General features: G+C 27.5%; 1 protein-coding gene across 1 annotated transcript in view; it reads right to left on the minus strand.

The window, feature by feature from the left end:
* Window positions 1-1,623: 1,623 nt before the first annotated feature.
* The window catches only part of Cchl (Cytochrome c heme lyase), a 28,149-nt gene continuing 16,638 nt past the window's right edge, over window positions 1,624-13,134 (minus strand). Inside the window, exons 6-7 of the mRNA XM_075379345.1 lie at window positions 10,315-10,427; window positions 1,624-4,243 (exon numbers count right to left, since the gene is read on the minus strand). Of these exons, the coding sequence (XP_075235460.1) occupies window positions 4,018-4,243; window positions 10,315-10,427 (339 nt within the window). The 3' untranslated portion in view covers window positions 1,624-4,017. The remainder of the gene's footprint in view (window positions 4,244-10,314; window positions 10,428-13,134) is intronic.

Here is a 13,134-nt window from a genome sequence, read left to right on the forward strand (position 1 = left end):
TTGAGACAAAAAAGCAGATGGTAGTGTATTCTATGGTATACTGTTGAAATGGTAATAGTCAATGCACTGAAACGAGAGCTATATGTATCGAACATGTATGTTATACAAACATACACAGTTAACATTAATGTTTTGATCAAGCATGGCAAAACATTTTTTTTTTTTTTTTAATGAAAATATCTGTAAACTAAATAATAAGCTGTACTACTAAATTCAGAAAATTATAAAAAATTGAATTTAAATTTTACTGTAATATATAACAGTTGGTACTAAATTATGAGACAGTGAAATACAAGTGGATGTCATAAAGTAGGAGGTTTGTAGAGTGGAAAATTTTGTTAATTCGGTACAGAAGAATGAAGATTAAGACTGTCCAGAAATAGGATGATTGAAGCATTATGGCAAATCAGAGGAAGAGTACGGCAAAACATGTCTAGAGAAATAGAGATTTCAATATTTAGGCTATATAGCAAATGACAATTTTTCTGCCAAAAATCTAAACATTATTAATATTCTTATGCAGTAAACATTCTATGCATTTAAATGTTTTTAGAAAAACAAGCGAAATTCATAAAATTACATAGTACAGAAAGTGAAACTGAAGTGGATATTATCATTGAGGCCATACATCCAGCAACATTCAACTTAATTTGAAGGAGCAACTAAAAAATTTGTCATAGAAGCATTACAGTTGTAATTTCATTTTAAAGCTTCAAAATTCAAAACTGGTTAGGTTTGATGTGAGAAAGAGTATATGGTCATTAAAAGTGAATTTCATTTTCTTGATCAATTTTTAATAGGGTACTGAAGTTCTGGAGCACATACAGGGGTGATTTTACTATTAGCAGTTTCCAAAAATAAATATCTGAATAATGTAACTAGTTGCTAGGTAAAATGATTAATCATGTAATCACAAAAACTTTCTATCAGAAAGTTCACAATTATCTCAATGTATTTTTATTGATTCCAGGTAAAGAATATGTGTATAATAATGGCCATAGTTTATTGCTTCTATGAAGAATGCAGGGGTTCATATTCTTCTCTAGTTATGACACCTCAATATTTTAGTCACGCAAAGAAATTTCAATCATAATAAGTGAAACTACATCTCATCTATACAAATACATAATTAAAAATACTATCATTTCCTGGTTGAGTTTTATAACCATTACAGCAGTATATTCACTTTAATGATCGGTTAAATTAATTCTTTGCGGTTATTGAATTTTTCCTTTATATATAACCCTAAAATTTTTCTATTGAATTTTTCTGAGTCACAGATATCAATCGCACATTATAATGATTTAATATATCAGGGTTCGACAACAAACACATATATTAATATCAGTATTGTCTCTGAAGTTGTTAACTTACTTTCTGAACATACAGTATTATCAATATAGATTCAAAAAGTAAAGGATTTATAAAAAGTATTTAAAAAAGAAAATAAATCAATGAATCTCAATTTATTTACAAGAGGAATATCATAAAAAGTAATTGTAATACATTTTTTGTTAGAAAAAAATCTTCTTGGACTTATGTAGATATTTAGACATTATATTTGTCAAAAGTACACTGAAAGGAAATATAATGGACAATTAATAAATATACACATTGACTAGATAAATTTTAAACGCTAATTTTATAAAATATTTTGAGGTATATTCTTATGAATAAATACAGTAAAACCTTTTTATAACGACATTACTTATAATAAAGAATCGGTTGTAACAATGAAAAAATTGGCCCACATTGTTTCCATTGAATTTAATACAATTTATGGAACAGTGGTGAAAGGTTCTGAAATGGTGTTTTGTTGTTAAATGAAACGTATTAACATATTTATCTTTAGTTAAGTAATTTTTAGTCAGTTATACTGTTAAAATGTAGAGTGGATATTTACATAAAAAATATTCAACTGTATTCAGAATTTCTTTTGAACTGTAGTAATTTGTCAATAATAAAAATCTCATGAATGTGTATGTAATAAGCTGTTGTGTCGTTTTAAAATGTCTAATGGTTTTTAAATGTCTTTAAGGGGTTTTAAAATGTCTAAAAGTAAATAACAGTCAGTAGAAGAAAAAGCACACATAATTTGGAGGTCACAGTTGGGAGAAAAAACACTGATATCTGTAAATAATTATCAGTAATTCATTCAACTGTCACAACAATTTGTTAAAATCAGAAGCGCTTGAGAAAAGTAGTTCTTTTGAAAAAAAATCTGAAAAAATAAGAAATACAAAATACCCAAATACCCACCTCTTGACTAAGTATTACTTATTCAAGTTTAAAAGAAATTCTTATGTTCCAATAAACAATCCAGTAGTGTACAAAGCAAAGGATTTTGCATCTAAAATTAATTAAAATTTTTGTCCATGTTCTTCATGGATCCAGTGCTTTCACGATCCATGAAATCTTTCTGTCACAATATTGTGCTCAGAAAGATTTCTGGTGAGTCATCTGGTGACTTGTAGTCATTGGTACAGCAAAGTAACCTTACTGCTTTAAAAACATTAAATTCGTGCCGGTGAAATATGAATTCAATTCTAAAGCATCAAAGTTGTTTGAAAGAATACTTTATAAGTGAGATTCAGAATTTAAGAATTAAAAAGCAAAAGATATTTCTTCTTTTTTATAATTGTACTATTCACCCAAATGTTAAAAATCGCTTCAGTCATTTAAACCTATTTTTCTACCGTGTAATATAATCTCTTGTTTTACAAACATTAGGACCAGGGTGTTATTCATTTATTTAAGGTGCATTTCCATACACTTCTGGTGCTAAAGATGTTAGAAAAACAGAATTAAAGTTAGAAAATAACATTAATGTATTTCAAACGATTTTAATGCCCTTTACAGCATGAGATAGAGTGAGAAAATACTCAATATGAAACTGTTTTGCACATGCTGGTTTTTTAAAGAAAATTTAACTTTAACGAATGAAAATTATTTTGACCAATGGGTTAATGCGTTAGATTTACCTGAAAATCACTGAATTCAATAATTTTGTCATAATTGATCATCAGATAGAAACAGCTCTGTCACTTACACATGACGACATAGTGGCCTTCATAGAAGTAGCTGAAACACTGCCAAAAACTTATGTAAAACTGCAGACTGTTACAGAAGTTTTTGCAGCAATTTTCTTCAGGAGTTTTTTCTTTCTACTGAGAAAAAATAACTTAAAAAAGCTCTGAATACCATAGAGAAAAATACTGAACTTGCTGTTTTCAACAATCATTAAAAAAGTGACAGACATCACAGACTTTTTATCAAAAATCTTTGAATCGCTAGTCATTTTTTCCTATGTTATAAAATAAGTTAATTATTTTTTTACAAAAACTTCTTTTGTAATTGTATTGTTAATTTTGTATTTTTTATACTTTACTTCAGCATTTTTTATGATGTAAATTACTATAACCATTATTAAAGTTTTTTAAATCACTGTAGTATAAACGATGTTGAATTTTCTAATGTAGCTTATTGTAAAATACATAATTGTATACTGCATCTCTATTAAACAAAAATATAAATACAAAGATAGAAAATCCACAATCATAAAATACAACAACAGAAAAAAGGAAATTTAATACAGTATTCAGAGTTGGATACTCTACACATACGTGTCTTGCCAGATTCGTTTTTAATGAGTATCAGCTATAGCGACTGAATTCATCCGGTCCCTAGAAGGTCGTTATAATCGATTTTTACTGTAACTCTAAATAATAACCTACAAAATATTTTATAATACACTAACAACAGTTATTTACTAATGAACACTTTTTTTCATAAGCTGAACAAAACAATGCACAAGATTTATTTTTTACAAAAGAAAAGATTTATTTAAGTAGATAACCTATTAACTAAATCTTTAAATATGTAAATACAAATATACAAACAAAACCTGTTCATATGTATGACAATTGATTGCTATAAACACATATTTTTAATAAGCTGCAAGATCATTACTCTACAATTTTCACTATTAAAAAAAAATAAGAGAAAAACAGTGTCGATCTATGAAGTTTTAAATTTATCTTCTAATTCGTATCTCCAGCGCCAATAAGTAACTTTCATTCTATCCCAAACATTTTCCCACGAATCCATCGCTGGTCTAACATCAAGGATAGCAAATCTGTGATTCTTATCAACTGTGCCACCGTCATAATAGTCGATAACATATCTAACATCCTTTCCGCATCGATCGATAATCCAGTCATGTCTATCAAATGGAAGTTCATATCTAAAACAACAGAGAAAAAAGATAATTATAAAAAATTGACATTAAAAAATAAAAATTAAACAATGTAAAAAAATAAAACAAACATTTTTTAATAAGACATTTCAAAATAAAATAAACACAAAAAGTTAAACATTTTAAAAACAATAAAAGACATTTTAAAAATGCACTAAAAAAAAGAAAAAATTGATTCTTCTTTGCCTTTTTTAAAATTGTCAATCAAAACAAAATTATCAACTTATCAACCATTAATTTGGTGCTGTCTTTAAATCGGTTGAACTTGAAATTAAAGGAAAAGTTTAATTTTAAATTTTATTTAAAAAGAATTGTATTAATTAAACATGACTTCTAGAAATCCATTGAAAATGGCTGAAACCCAACACTGCCGAAAAACCCATCAAAGTTTATTACAAATAAAGAGTTTTGAATAATGTGTGGAATAAACAGGAATTTTATATTCGGGAAACATAGTTAATAAACAGTGATATATAGACTTCATTAATGACCCAACCCTTTAATAACCAGCGATAGGGAACCAATATTCTTTTAAAAATTTTAAATAAATCTATTAAAAATCTTTTTATAAAAATTTTCAATGGAAATCCTCTTAATTTTTGTTCATATAAGGGAATATCTCTAAACAGTTTAGAGTTCATAGAATTTTTCTTTACATAAATATAACTTATTATTGGATTATTTTGACAATCTGAGCTTGAAATTTTAGTGGTATGTTTTTAACCCTTGTTAAAAAAGCTATCGAAAAAGTGTCAATTACTCCTGGGCTATATGTACTGCAAATAAACTAAAACTGATCAGTAGTAAAATTAACCATTTTATGGTTATTAACAATAACAACTGTTAAAACTGATCTTCATAGTTTTACCGTTAGAGTTCTCCTTAAAGCAGCTAAATTTTAATAGAATACATCCCTTCTAACAAAAATATATTTTATTTAAAAAAATTATATTTAAAAATAAATTTACCTGGTTATAACTTTTAAGCTAAAAATAATTTATCTACAGGAAACATTATTTTATCTAATAGGGAATTTTATTTTGTTCATGCTAGCCAAATTTCACTTAATTTGATTGAAGATTGAGAAAAAATACATTTTTCTACTATTTATATATAAATAAAATAAATTAAAATTCAACCTTACCAACAATTTGTCTATGTATTTTCGGTCATTCGACTATCATCAGGAAAAGTTTTCTTTCAATTTAAAAGAATTAAAATTAACATTGGTATATAGAAAAATTATAAAATATTAAAATCATAACAACCGGTTGTCATAATGTAAAACGTAGTGTATAACGAACGTAATTACTTTTACTCTATGATAACTTTAATACTTTTAAATTAAAAGAAAACTTTTCCTGATGATGGTCGAATGACTGGAAGTATTCGAAAATCACAGATGAATTGTTGGTAAGGTTGAACTTTATCTATTTTATTTACATATAAAGAATCTTTATATATATATATATTCACAGTGCCATGCTTGAAAAATTAAACATTTTTCTATATCACTGTTATTTATTACACATATGCATACGCTTACTGTAATTTTACTGACATGCAAAATTTTCAAAAATAGTGTGCACTCTACTTGCTGCTGCCAATAAATCCTGTGAAATATCATATTGTTCCAAAACACTTATTTTCAAATAATTCATACGTTTCTAAATTATAATAAAATGAAACAAAGAAACTATTTGTGCTTGTTTACAAATGTGCTTGCTAATATAAATTGCATGGCATCGTTCTTTACACTTAGAACAGACTGTTCTGGATCTCTTTCTGCCCTTTGTATAGTTTGTTCCTTTTACAGAACACACAAGTTTTTTCACTTTTCCGTGACAGCTTTTCAAAACCCGGAGAGCAATGGTCATTACCTTGACAATTAGTTTTTCTTTAAACCAATCTTCTGTAACTGTATCAACAACGGAAACTATAAATTGATATCTAGGAGGAGGCTTTGTTTAACAAGTTTTCCTCATATGCGACAAAGGAATTTAAAATCCTCCTAGAAAAAAAATATTTTTACCAGTACTTTATTGTCCTCCTTTCATCCAAGTAACAATAAAGTTATCATATCAAATGAGTCTACACTTCCCATGTGCTTGTTATAATTCATTACCGTACTTGGTTTTGTCTGAGTAATATCTCTACTGTACCTTCTTTTTGTTTGGGTTATGTCTTTGATTTCTCAATTAGATGAAATTAATGTGATGGGTTGCTTCTGTGGATTTTTCTGCCTGTACACCAAAGGAACATAACTATTATTTTTAGACTACACAGTTTTATCTACCTGTAACTGGGCTTTGACTTCATTTGAAAGTCGTTTACGGTTTCTTCCGACATTGCCAGTCATAAAAGTTTCTTATTATACAAAATTTTCATAAGAGGAATGCTTGTAAAAAAATTATCTGTAAAAACATGATACTCTTTTCTAAATTATAAATTTATAATAATTATTCAATAACTACATATGCCAAACCGTTCCTTCTTATCTGTTCTTTATCATTGTCATTTTTAGCACCTTCTAATAAAAAACACTCGATGTTTGGAGACTGAATCACACAAAACCCAAAGTTTTATATCCGATTGATGATGATGCTTGTTGGAAATGTATTGCATAAGACTAGTGCGATTCTTAGTACAAATAAGGCTCTCCTCATCAGTGGATAATTGCTGCTGAGCAGTGAAGTAAAACTGAAATAGTTTGTTGCAATGGTCCACTAAAGGCTGGAATTTTTGGTAAGGGTGAAAACTGGGCTGATTACTACTTTGTAGTTTACTATTGTCTATTACATACTGTTGTTACCGCATGAAACAAACTGAAGAAAAGATTCAAATCTATTCCTTTTGTACATTTTTAGAAACTGAGGAGTGCTTTGAGAACCTGAATTCATACATAAATAGGATTAACAGTTGGTTTATGTATCTGTACCATGTTTAGCAAAACAACAATGAAAGCCAATATTTCATTGATTGATAGTAACAGGTAGCTGAATGAAGGTAACTATGAGATAAGATGTTAGGCCCTTTTGATGCAATTATCTGTTGAGCATATCTATTTGTTTCTTTCACAAAATTCTTAGACAAAAAAAATGCCTGTAAAAAATAATTTGAAATAATCCACAGGTTTTGATATTGGAGGAGGACAGTAATTTGGCCCAGGAATTTCTAAATATTCAAAATTATAAACAAACTGATCTAAATCTCTTGAGTTTGCAACCCTATATTACTCAATTTCATCAAAACTGTCATTAATAACCTGTCTGTTGACAAAAACAGACCTAATACCATGGTCACTTTCATTTTGTTTTTCAAGTAACTGGTTATGAAATGAAGTTGATGGTCCATCAGGGTAAAAAGAAGGGTCCTCATCACTATCATCCCTAAATATATCAAATTTATCATCACTTGATGATAAAATAAAGTCATTTTCACCTTCACTTTTATTTAGCTGGCGATCCAACACACTGTTTGAAATTCTGTCTCGCACATTATTGTAAGAAAACAAAATACAAACACATACATGAAAAACAATAAAAGAATATTTAACTAAATAGAATTGTTTGCATAACAATTAACAGGATGATAAACAAATCACATAAACATGCACTACATAAACAAACCAGTACAGTATAGTATACAAGAATGATGTACACTACGGTCAATAACAGCTGACAAGACATGGTTACTGTATCTTATAAAATTACATTGTGTTTAGACAGAAATATTATTAACTGAATAAACAACAATATACCAACATCTGGTTGTTTTAGCATATTTTACTACTGACAATGAATCGTTAATGTGCACTTTTCATGTATTTTGCAATCGACGATATATCTTTGACTGGTCTCTAAAGGCTTAAACTAAAGCTAAATTATGCTTTCTATTGAGACCAACTAAACTTACAATTTTTTGTAATTTTGCTCTTTAAAAAGAAAAAAAACACTAAAAAATATTTATTTATATGTTTCATTTATCAAAAATATTTGTTATTATTAATTCTTCTTTTTTTCATTTAATTTTAAATATAATTTCTTGTCAGAATCAACTGATCACTGATTAACAAGCGATATAAAACAATCTAAGTTCTGAATTTTAAGTAAAAATTTGTTAATTTTACTTAACAATTCAAGAGCATAATCTTGTTTTGAACGTATTTCAATAAGCGTTTAGCATAACTCATTTACATATAACCTTTTGTTTAAAAACAATCTTTCACTCGAGTAATCTAGAATAAAATTATGACAAGACCGATCCGAAAATCTATCTCTATATAAAAAAAAAATTATATCTGTTTAGAGGAGATCTTCAACATTTTTAGAAACTGCTTAAAAAACAAATCTGTTTTTAGTAATAAAATATTTACTAGCATCTATTAAATACATTGAACTCACAACATACTAATAATATAACATGTATCAACATATAAAATTATAAATTTAACAATTTTAAGATCAATCAGATCTACAACCACATCACTACTGTTTACAGAATACTCATGAATTAAGTCATCTCATGAATTAAGGTCATCTCATGAATAATACTCAGAATTAAGGTCATCTCATGAATTAAGTTAACCCAACAATTTTTTTTTCTTTAATACAAATGAAGTTATTTTAATGATTTTAAAAAAAAATTAACTATACAAATTATATTTGCTATTTAAATGGTACTACTTTCAAATCGTGCATCTTTTTTAACCTATTAATTAAAAACTACTACTGCATAAGACTTAACATTTTTAAACGCTTTTAACATACTGCAGTGTAATTCAGTATTAGATTTAACTTGGTTTTACTGTTGACAAAATACGCTGGTCTTCCTTGTCTATAACTTTTGACAGAGATAATTTTAAGCACACTCAGTAGAAATTAGGCTGATGTAGAGCGACTTCACACTTTTACATTTTCTACTAATCTTTAATCAGTCATCAAACAATACACAAATATATAAATAAATCTAGGAAAATAAACTACCACTGTAACTAATATAACGATTAGTTTTTGGAAAGAAAAATGCATTTTATTTTACTTTGGTCCAATCTTCATTTTTACATAAAGAAAAAAAATTAAATTAAATTTTGTTATACATTATTTTGGGATTTTTAGTAATTTTTTTTATAGTAACCGTAAAGTAACAAACAGTAAAAAAATAATAATTCTGAACTTATTTTTTCACATAACTATACTGTCATATGTCAATATCTGTCAACAAACCAAGTTTTATCTATTACAAAGACATTCGCTTAGGTTCCTACAGAAATTTGATATTATAATATGAAGCATTTTAATTTGTCCTGGAATTTGATTTAAAAAATGAGATCTAGCATAACTGAATGGTCGTTTATTTTTAATATTTATCATAATGTTAAAAATTCCTACATAATATTAAAGGAATTCTATGTGTTTTAAATACAGTTCATTTTTTAGCTCTCTATTACTGTAATAGCTATTTAATATAGAATGAGGGTTGTACATTTGGAACAAAGAACAATGAGAGCAGTTTTATACTTTCAGAATTAAGAGGGGGATGAAAACCTGCCGAGATTGTCTTAGAACAAATAATAAATAGTATAACGAATGATACTTGTAAAAGCTGATAACAGTGACTAGAATATTCAGATTGGTTTTTCACGTTGATACTGAACCATTTTAATTTGTAATCTATGACAAGCAGCAGATCATTATCTATGATAATGAAATTGAAAACGAGTTGAATATAAGCTACAACTACATTTCAATCGTGTACAAGTAATCGATTTTTTAAGAGACTGCGCTTGCTGGGATTGAAACAAGCTGGAGATGTTACAAAGACTGATACTCATTTTTTAAACGTATAATAATTGTTGATGTGGGCATCAATCAGTACATAACTTTCAAACTGAAAGAAAGCAACAAACTGCAAATGAAGAAAACATTTCTATAGATTTTTTCTTAATATACTAAAATATAAGAAAAATATTATCATTTTAAGAAGAAAACAATAAATCAGCGATAATCCTGATCATCAAGCAAAAGCACACTACTTCTAATTATTTATTATACACTTACCCTAAGAGTTGACGTAAACGAGCTCTTGGAGAATAATCTTTTGCTCTTCCACCAAAACTTTTTAACTTTGGATCAGTACATTCATGGGCATGTAAAGCCTCCCACTTCAATACCTAATTAAAATAATAGACATGAAATATATATATAAATAAATATATGAATTTGTAGTTTACCATCCTAGCAGTATACAATGGTTATGAACAATCAATAAATAAAAATATCCCTTACTGCAAAACTTCTTCAAATTATTGCATTCACAGTATATATCACTTCATCAAATGTGTAGATTGTTAAATGGTGATTTGAAGGGAAACATTTAGTGATAATAATGCATACTTCTATCTAATGGATGAATTTAGTTATATGGATTCTACTATTTGTTGAATCCATTCACCACCATATTCAAATTTCACTTGCTGATTTGTAATATTATCATTTTTTATTTTGTGTATTTTTTCAAGAGACTATGTTTTTAATTTATTAATTATTTCAAATACTTCTATGTCTTGTAAATTTGAAAATGTATGTTTGTTGTATTTTATGCAAACTAAGTGTGTGTGATTTCTGTTAATTTTATTTAAATGCTTGTAAGTGTTCCTTCATTTTTTTAAATGTTATATCTGTCATACCTATATAAAATTTATTACAATCCTTATTACCACAATTAATTTTATATGCACCTGGCTTATCATAAATGATTTTATTATCAGATTCATTATTATTATTTTTTTTAATTTCGTGCTATTAATTTTAGGAGCTACTATAAAAGTTGGCGAGATGTTTTTCAGAAGTGAAATATATTATTATTATATTTTATGGGTAGAAAATTTTTATTATCATTGACTATAAGAGTAAAAAATATTTTGCTATTATGTATTTGTATATAAATTTATTTGTAAAATTATTTTAATGATATTTTTATTGTATTTATTTTCAACTGCTATATGTTTAATTAAATTTAATTCATTTTTTAATATTACATTATCATATTGTTGTATATGACAATTTTTTGATGTAATAGATAGATGGATGAAGTTATTTATTGCTGTTATTGGTAAAACTGGTTTCCTGTATAATCCTAACATCATTCTTTTTTTTATAAAAATGATTATTTACGAGCAAATATGACTATGCTTTGCATTACGAGGTCTGTTCAAGAAATACGTGGACTGTTTGAATTGCTGGGAAATTAATTACTGTTTTTATAAGCAATTCAAATCCGGTAAAAACAAGGCATATTGCTTGGTGAAATTTTTTGACATTTTTAATATGGGTACTGACATCACCTTTATGAAATTTTTTCTCCTTGACTTGCTATCGATCTAGTTATTAAAAAATTACTAAAAGGATTGTATATTTAATTGAAACAACAATAACTACAAAGGCTGGTGAAAAAAATGTAGAGCATTTATCATTAACTGAGAGTGGTAAAATGATACTGCTGTGCTTCACATGAAACTCGGACTAATGAAAAATTTTGTAAAGGCACTAGACAAAGATTGACCAGGATTTAATCATTAAAAATAAGTTTTCCTAAATTAAGTGACTGTAAGCTCAAGGAGGGTATATTATTGGTTTGCAAATCAAGAAACTGCTTAAGGACTAAACTTTTGACAATAAACTTTGCGAATGTGAACTAGCTGCACAGAAATCCTTTAAAGATGTTGGTGTTTTTTTTTTTAGGCAATTTAATTTATCTGTTTGAATAAATAAAAAACTAGTTGATTTAACCAAATTTTAAATGAATACACATAAATCATAAATAATAATCTTTTAAAAATATTGATTTCACAGTGATTATGCATTTATTGGTAAATAAATCATATATATCTAAAAAAACATGATGTATTACACAAATTCTGATAACAGTTTTGAATTCTTCACAATTATGAATATATAATATAAAGGTTATTGTACAGAGGTGAATGAATTTAATTAATTTCTTTCTTATAGCTAATTTTTCCAAGTAAATTTTAAATGGTATTAATAACAAATAAATAGATTAAGTTTATCGGGGTTATTATGAATATGTATATTATTATTATTATGCTTTTACGGCCAACATGGGACCACTTAAAGTCAATTTTAGTTGGATCTTTTCTGAGAAAAGCGTGTTATTTTACTCTTTCGAGCTGCCCAGTATTTCTTCATCCGTTCAGATCTTGCTTTCTTTTCTTCATCCGTAAACACCCTCTTCGTTGTATTTTGTCGTTTGTCTGTCTTTTGTTTAAATCTAATGCTTTTATCTTTTAGCTTTGTAATTTTTCCAGTTTTATTCTGTAGGTCAGTCAGGGAAATTCCCAATTCTTTCATGAATATGTATATAAATAGATTATCGAGGTTATTATACAAGGGCTGTTCAAAAAGTAATGATAATAGTGACCCTGAGGTAATATGTGTTGCGAAGGGAAGTAATGCTGCATAACATTGTGTAGCCCATTCTTTTAGCCATCTATAACAATCAGCTTCAAATTGGTGCAGTGAGTGAATGTATGTGACGATTCGCGTTAACGTGTGTTAGATATTCACTTACCATGTCCAGCATGGACAAAAAGTTAGAGCAATGTTGTAAAGTGAAATTTTTAATGAAACTCTGGAAGAACCAAAAAGACCCATATGAATAATAACTAGTGTATGGTGAAGATGTTATGAACCAGGTTACCTTCTACAAGCGGTATAAAGCATTTGAGGAGGGTAGAGAGAGCACTGCCGATGAGGGGTGCTCTTCAATGTCTTGCACCGATGCTGTAAAGAATACAGCTGCCACTTTTGTCCGCGAAGAATAATGAATTACTGTTAGGGAGCTCGCTGCATGTCTAG

The sequence above is a fragment of the Lycorma delicatula genome, chromosome 12, assembly GCF_047948215.1.
Source record: "Lycorma delicatula isolate Av1 chromosome 12, ASM4794821v1, whole genome shotgun sequence".
Classification (NCBI taxonomy): Eukaryota; Metazoa; Arthropoda; class Insecta; order Hemiptera; family Fulgoridae; genus Lycorma; species Lycorma delicatula.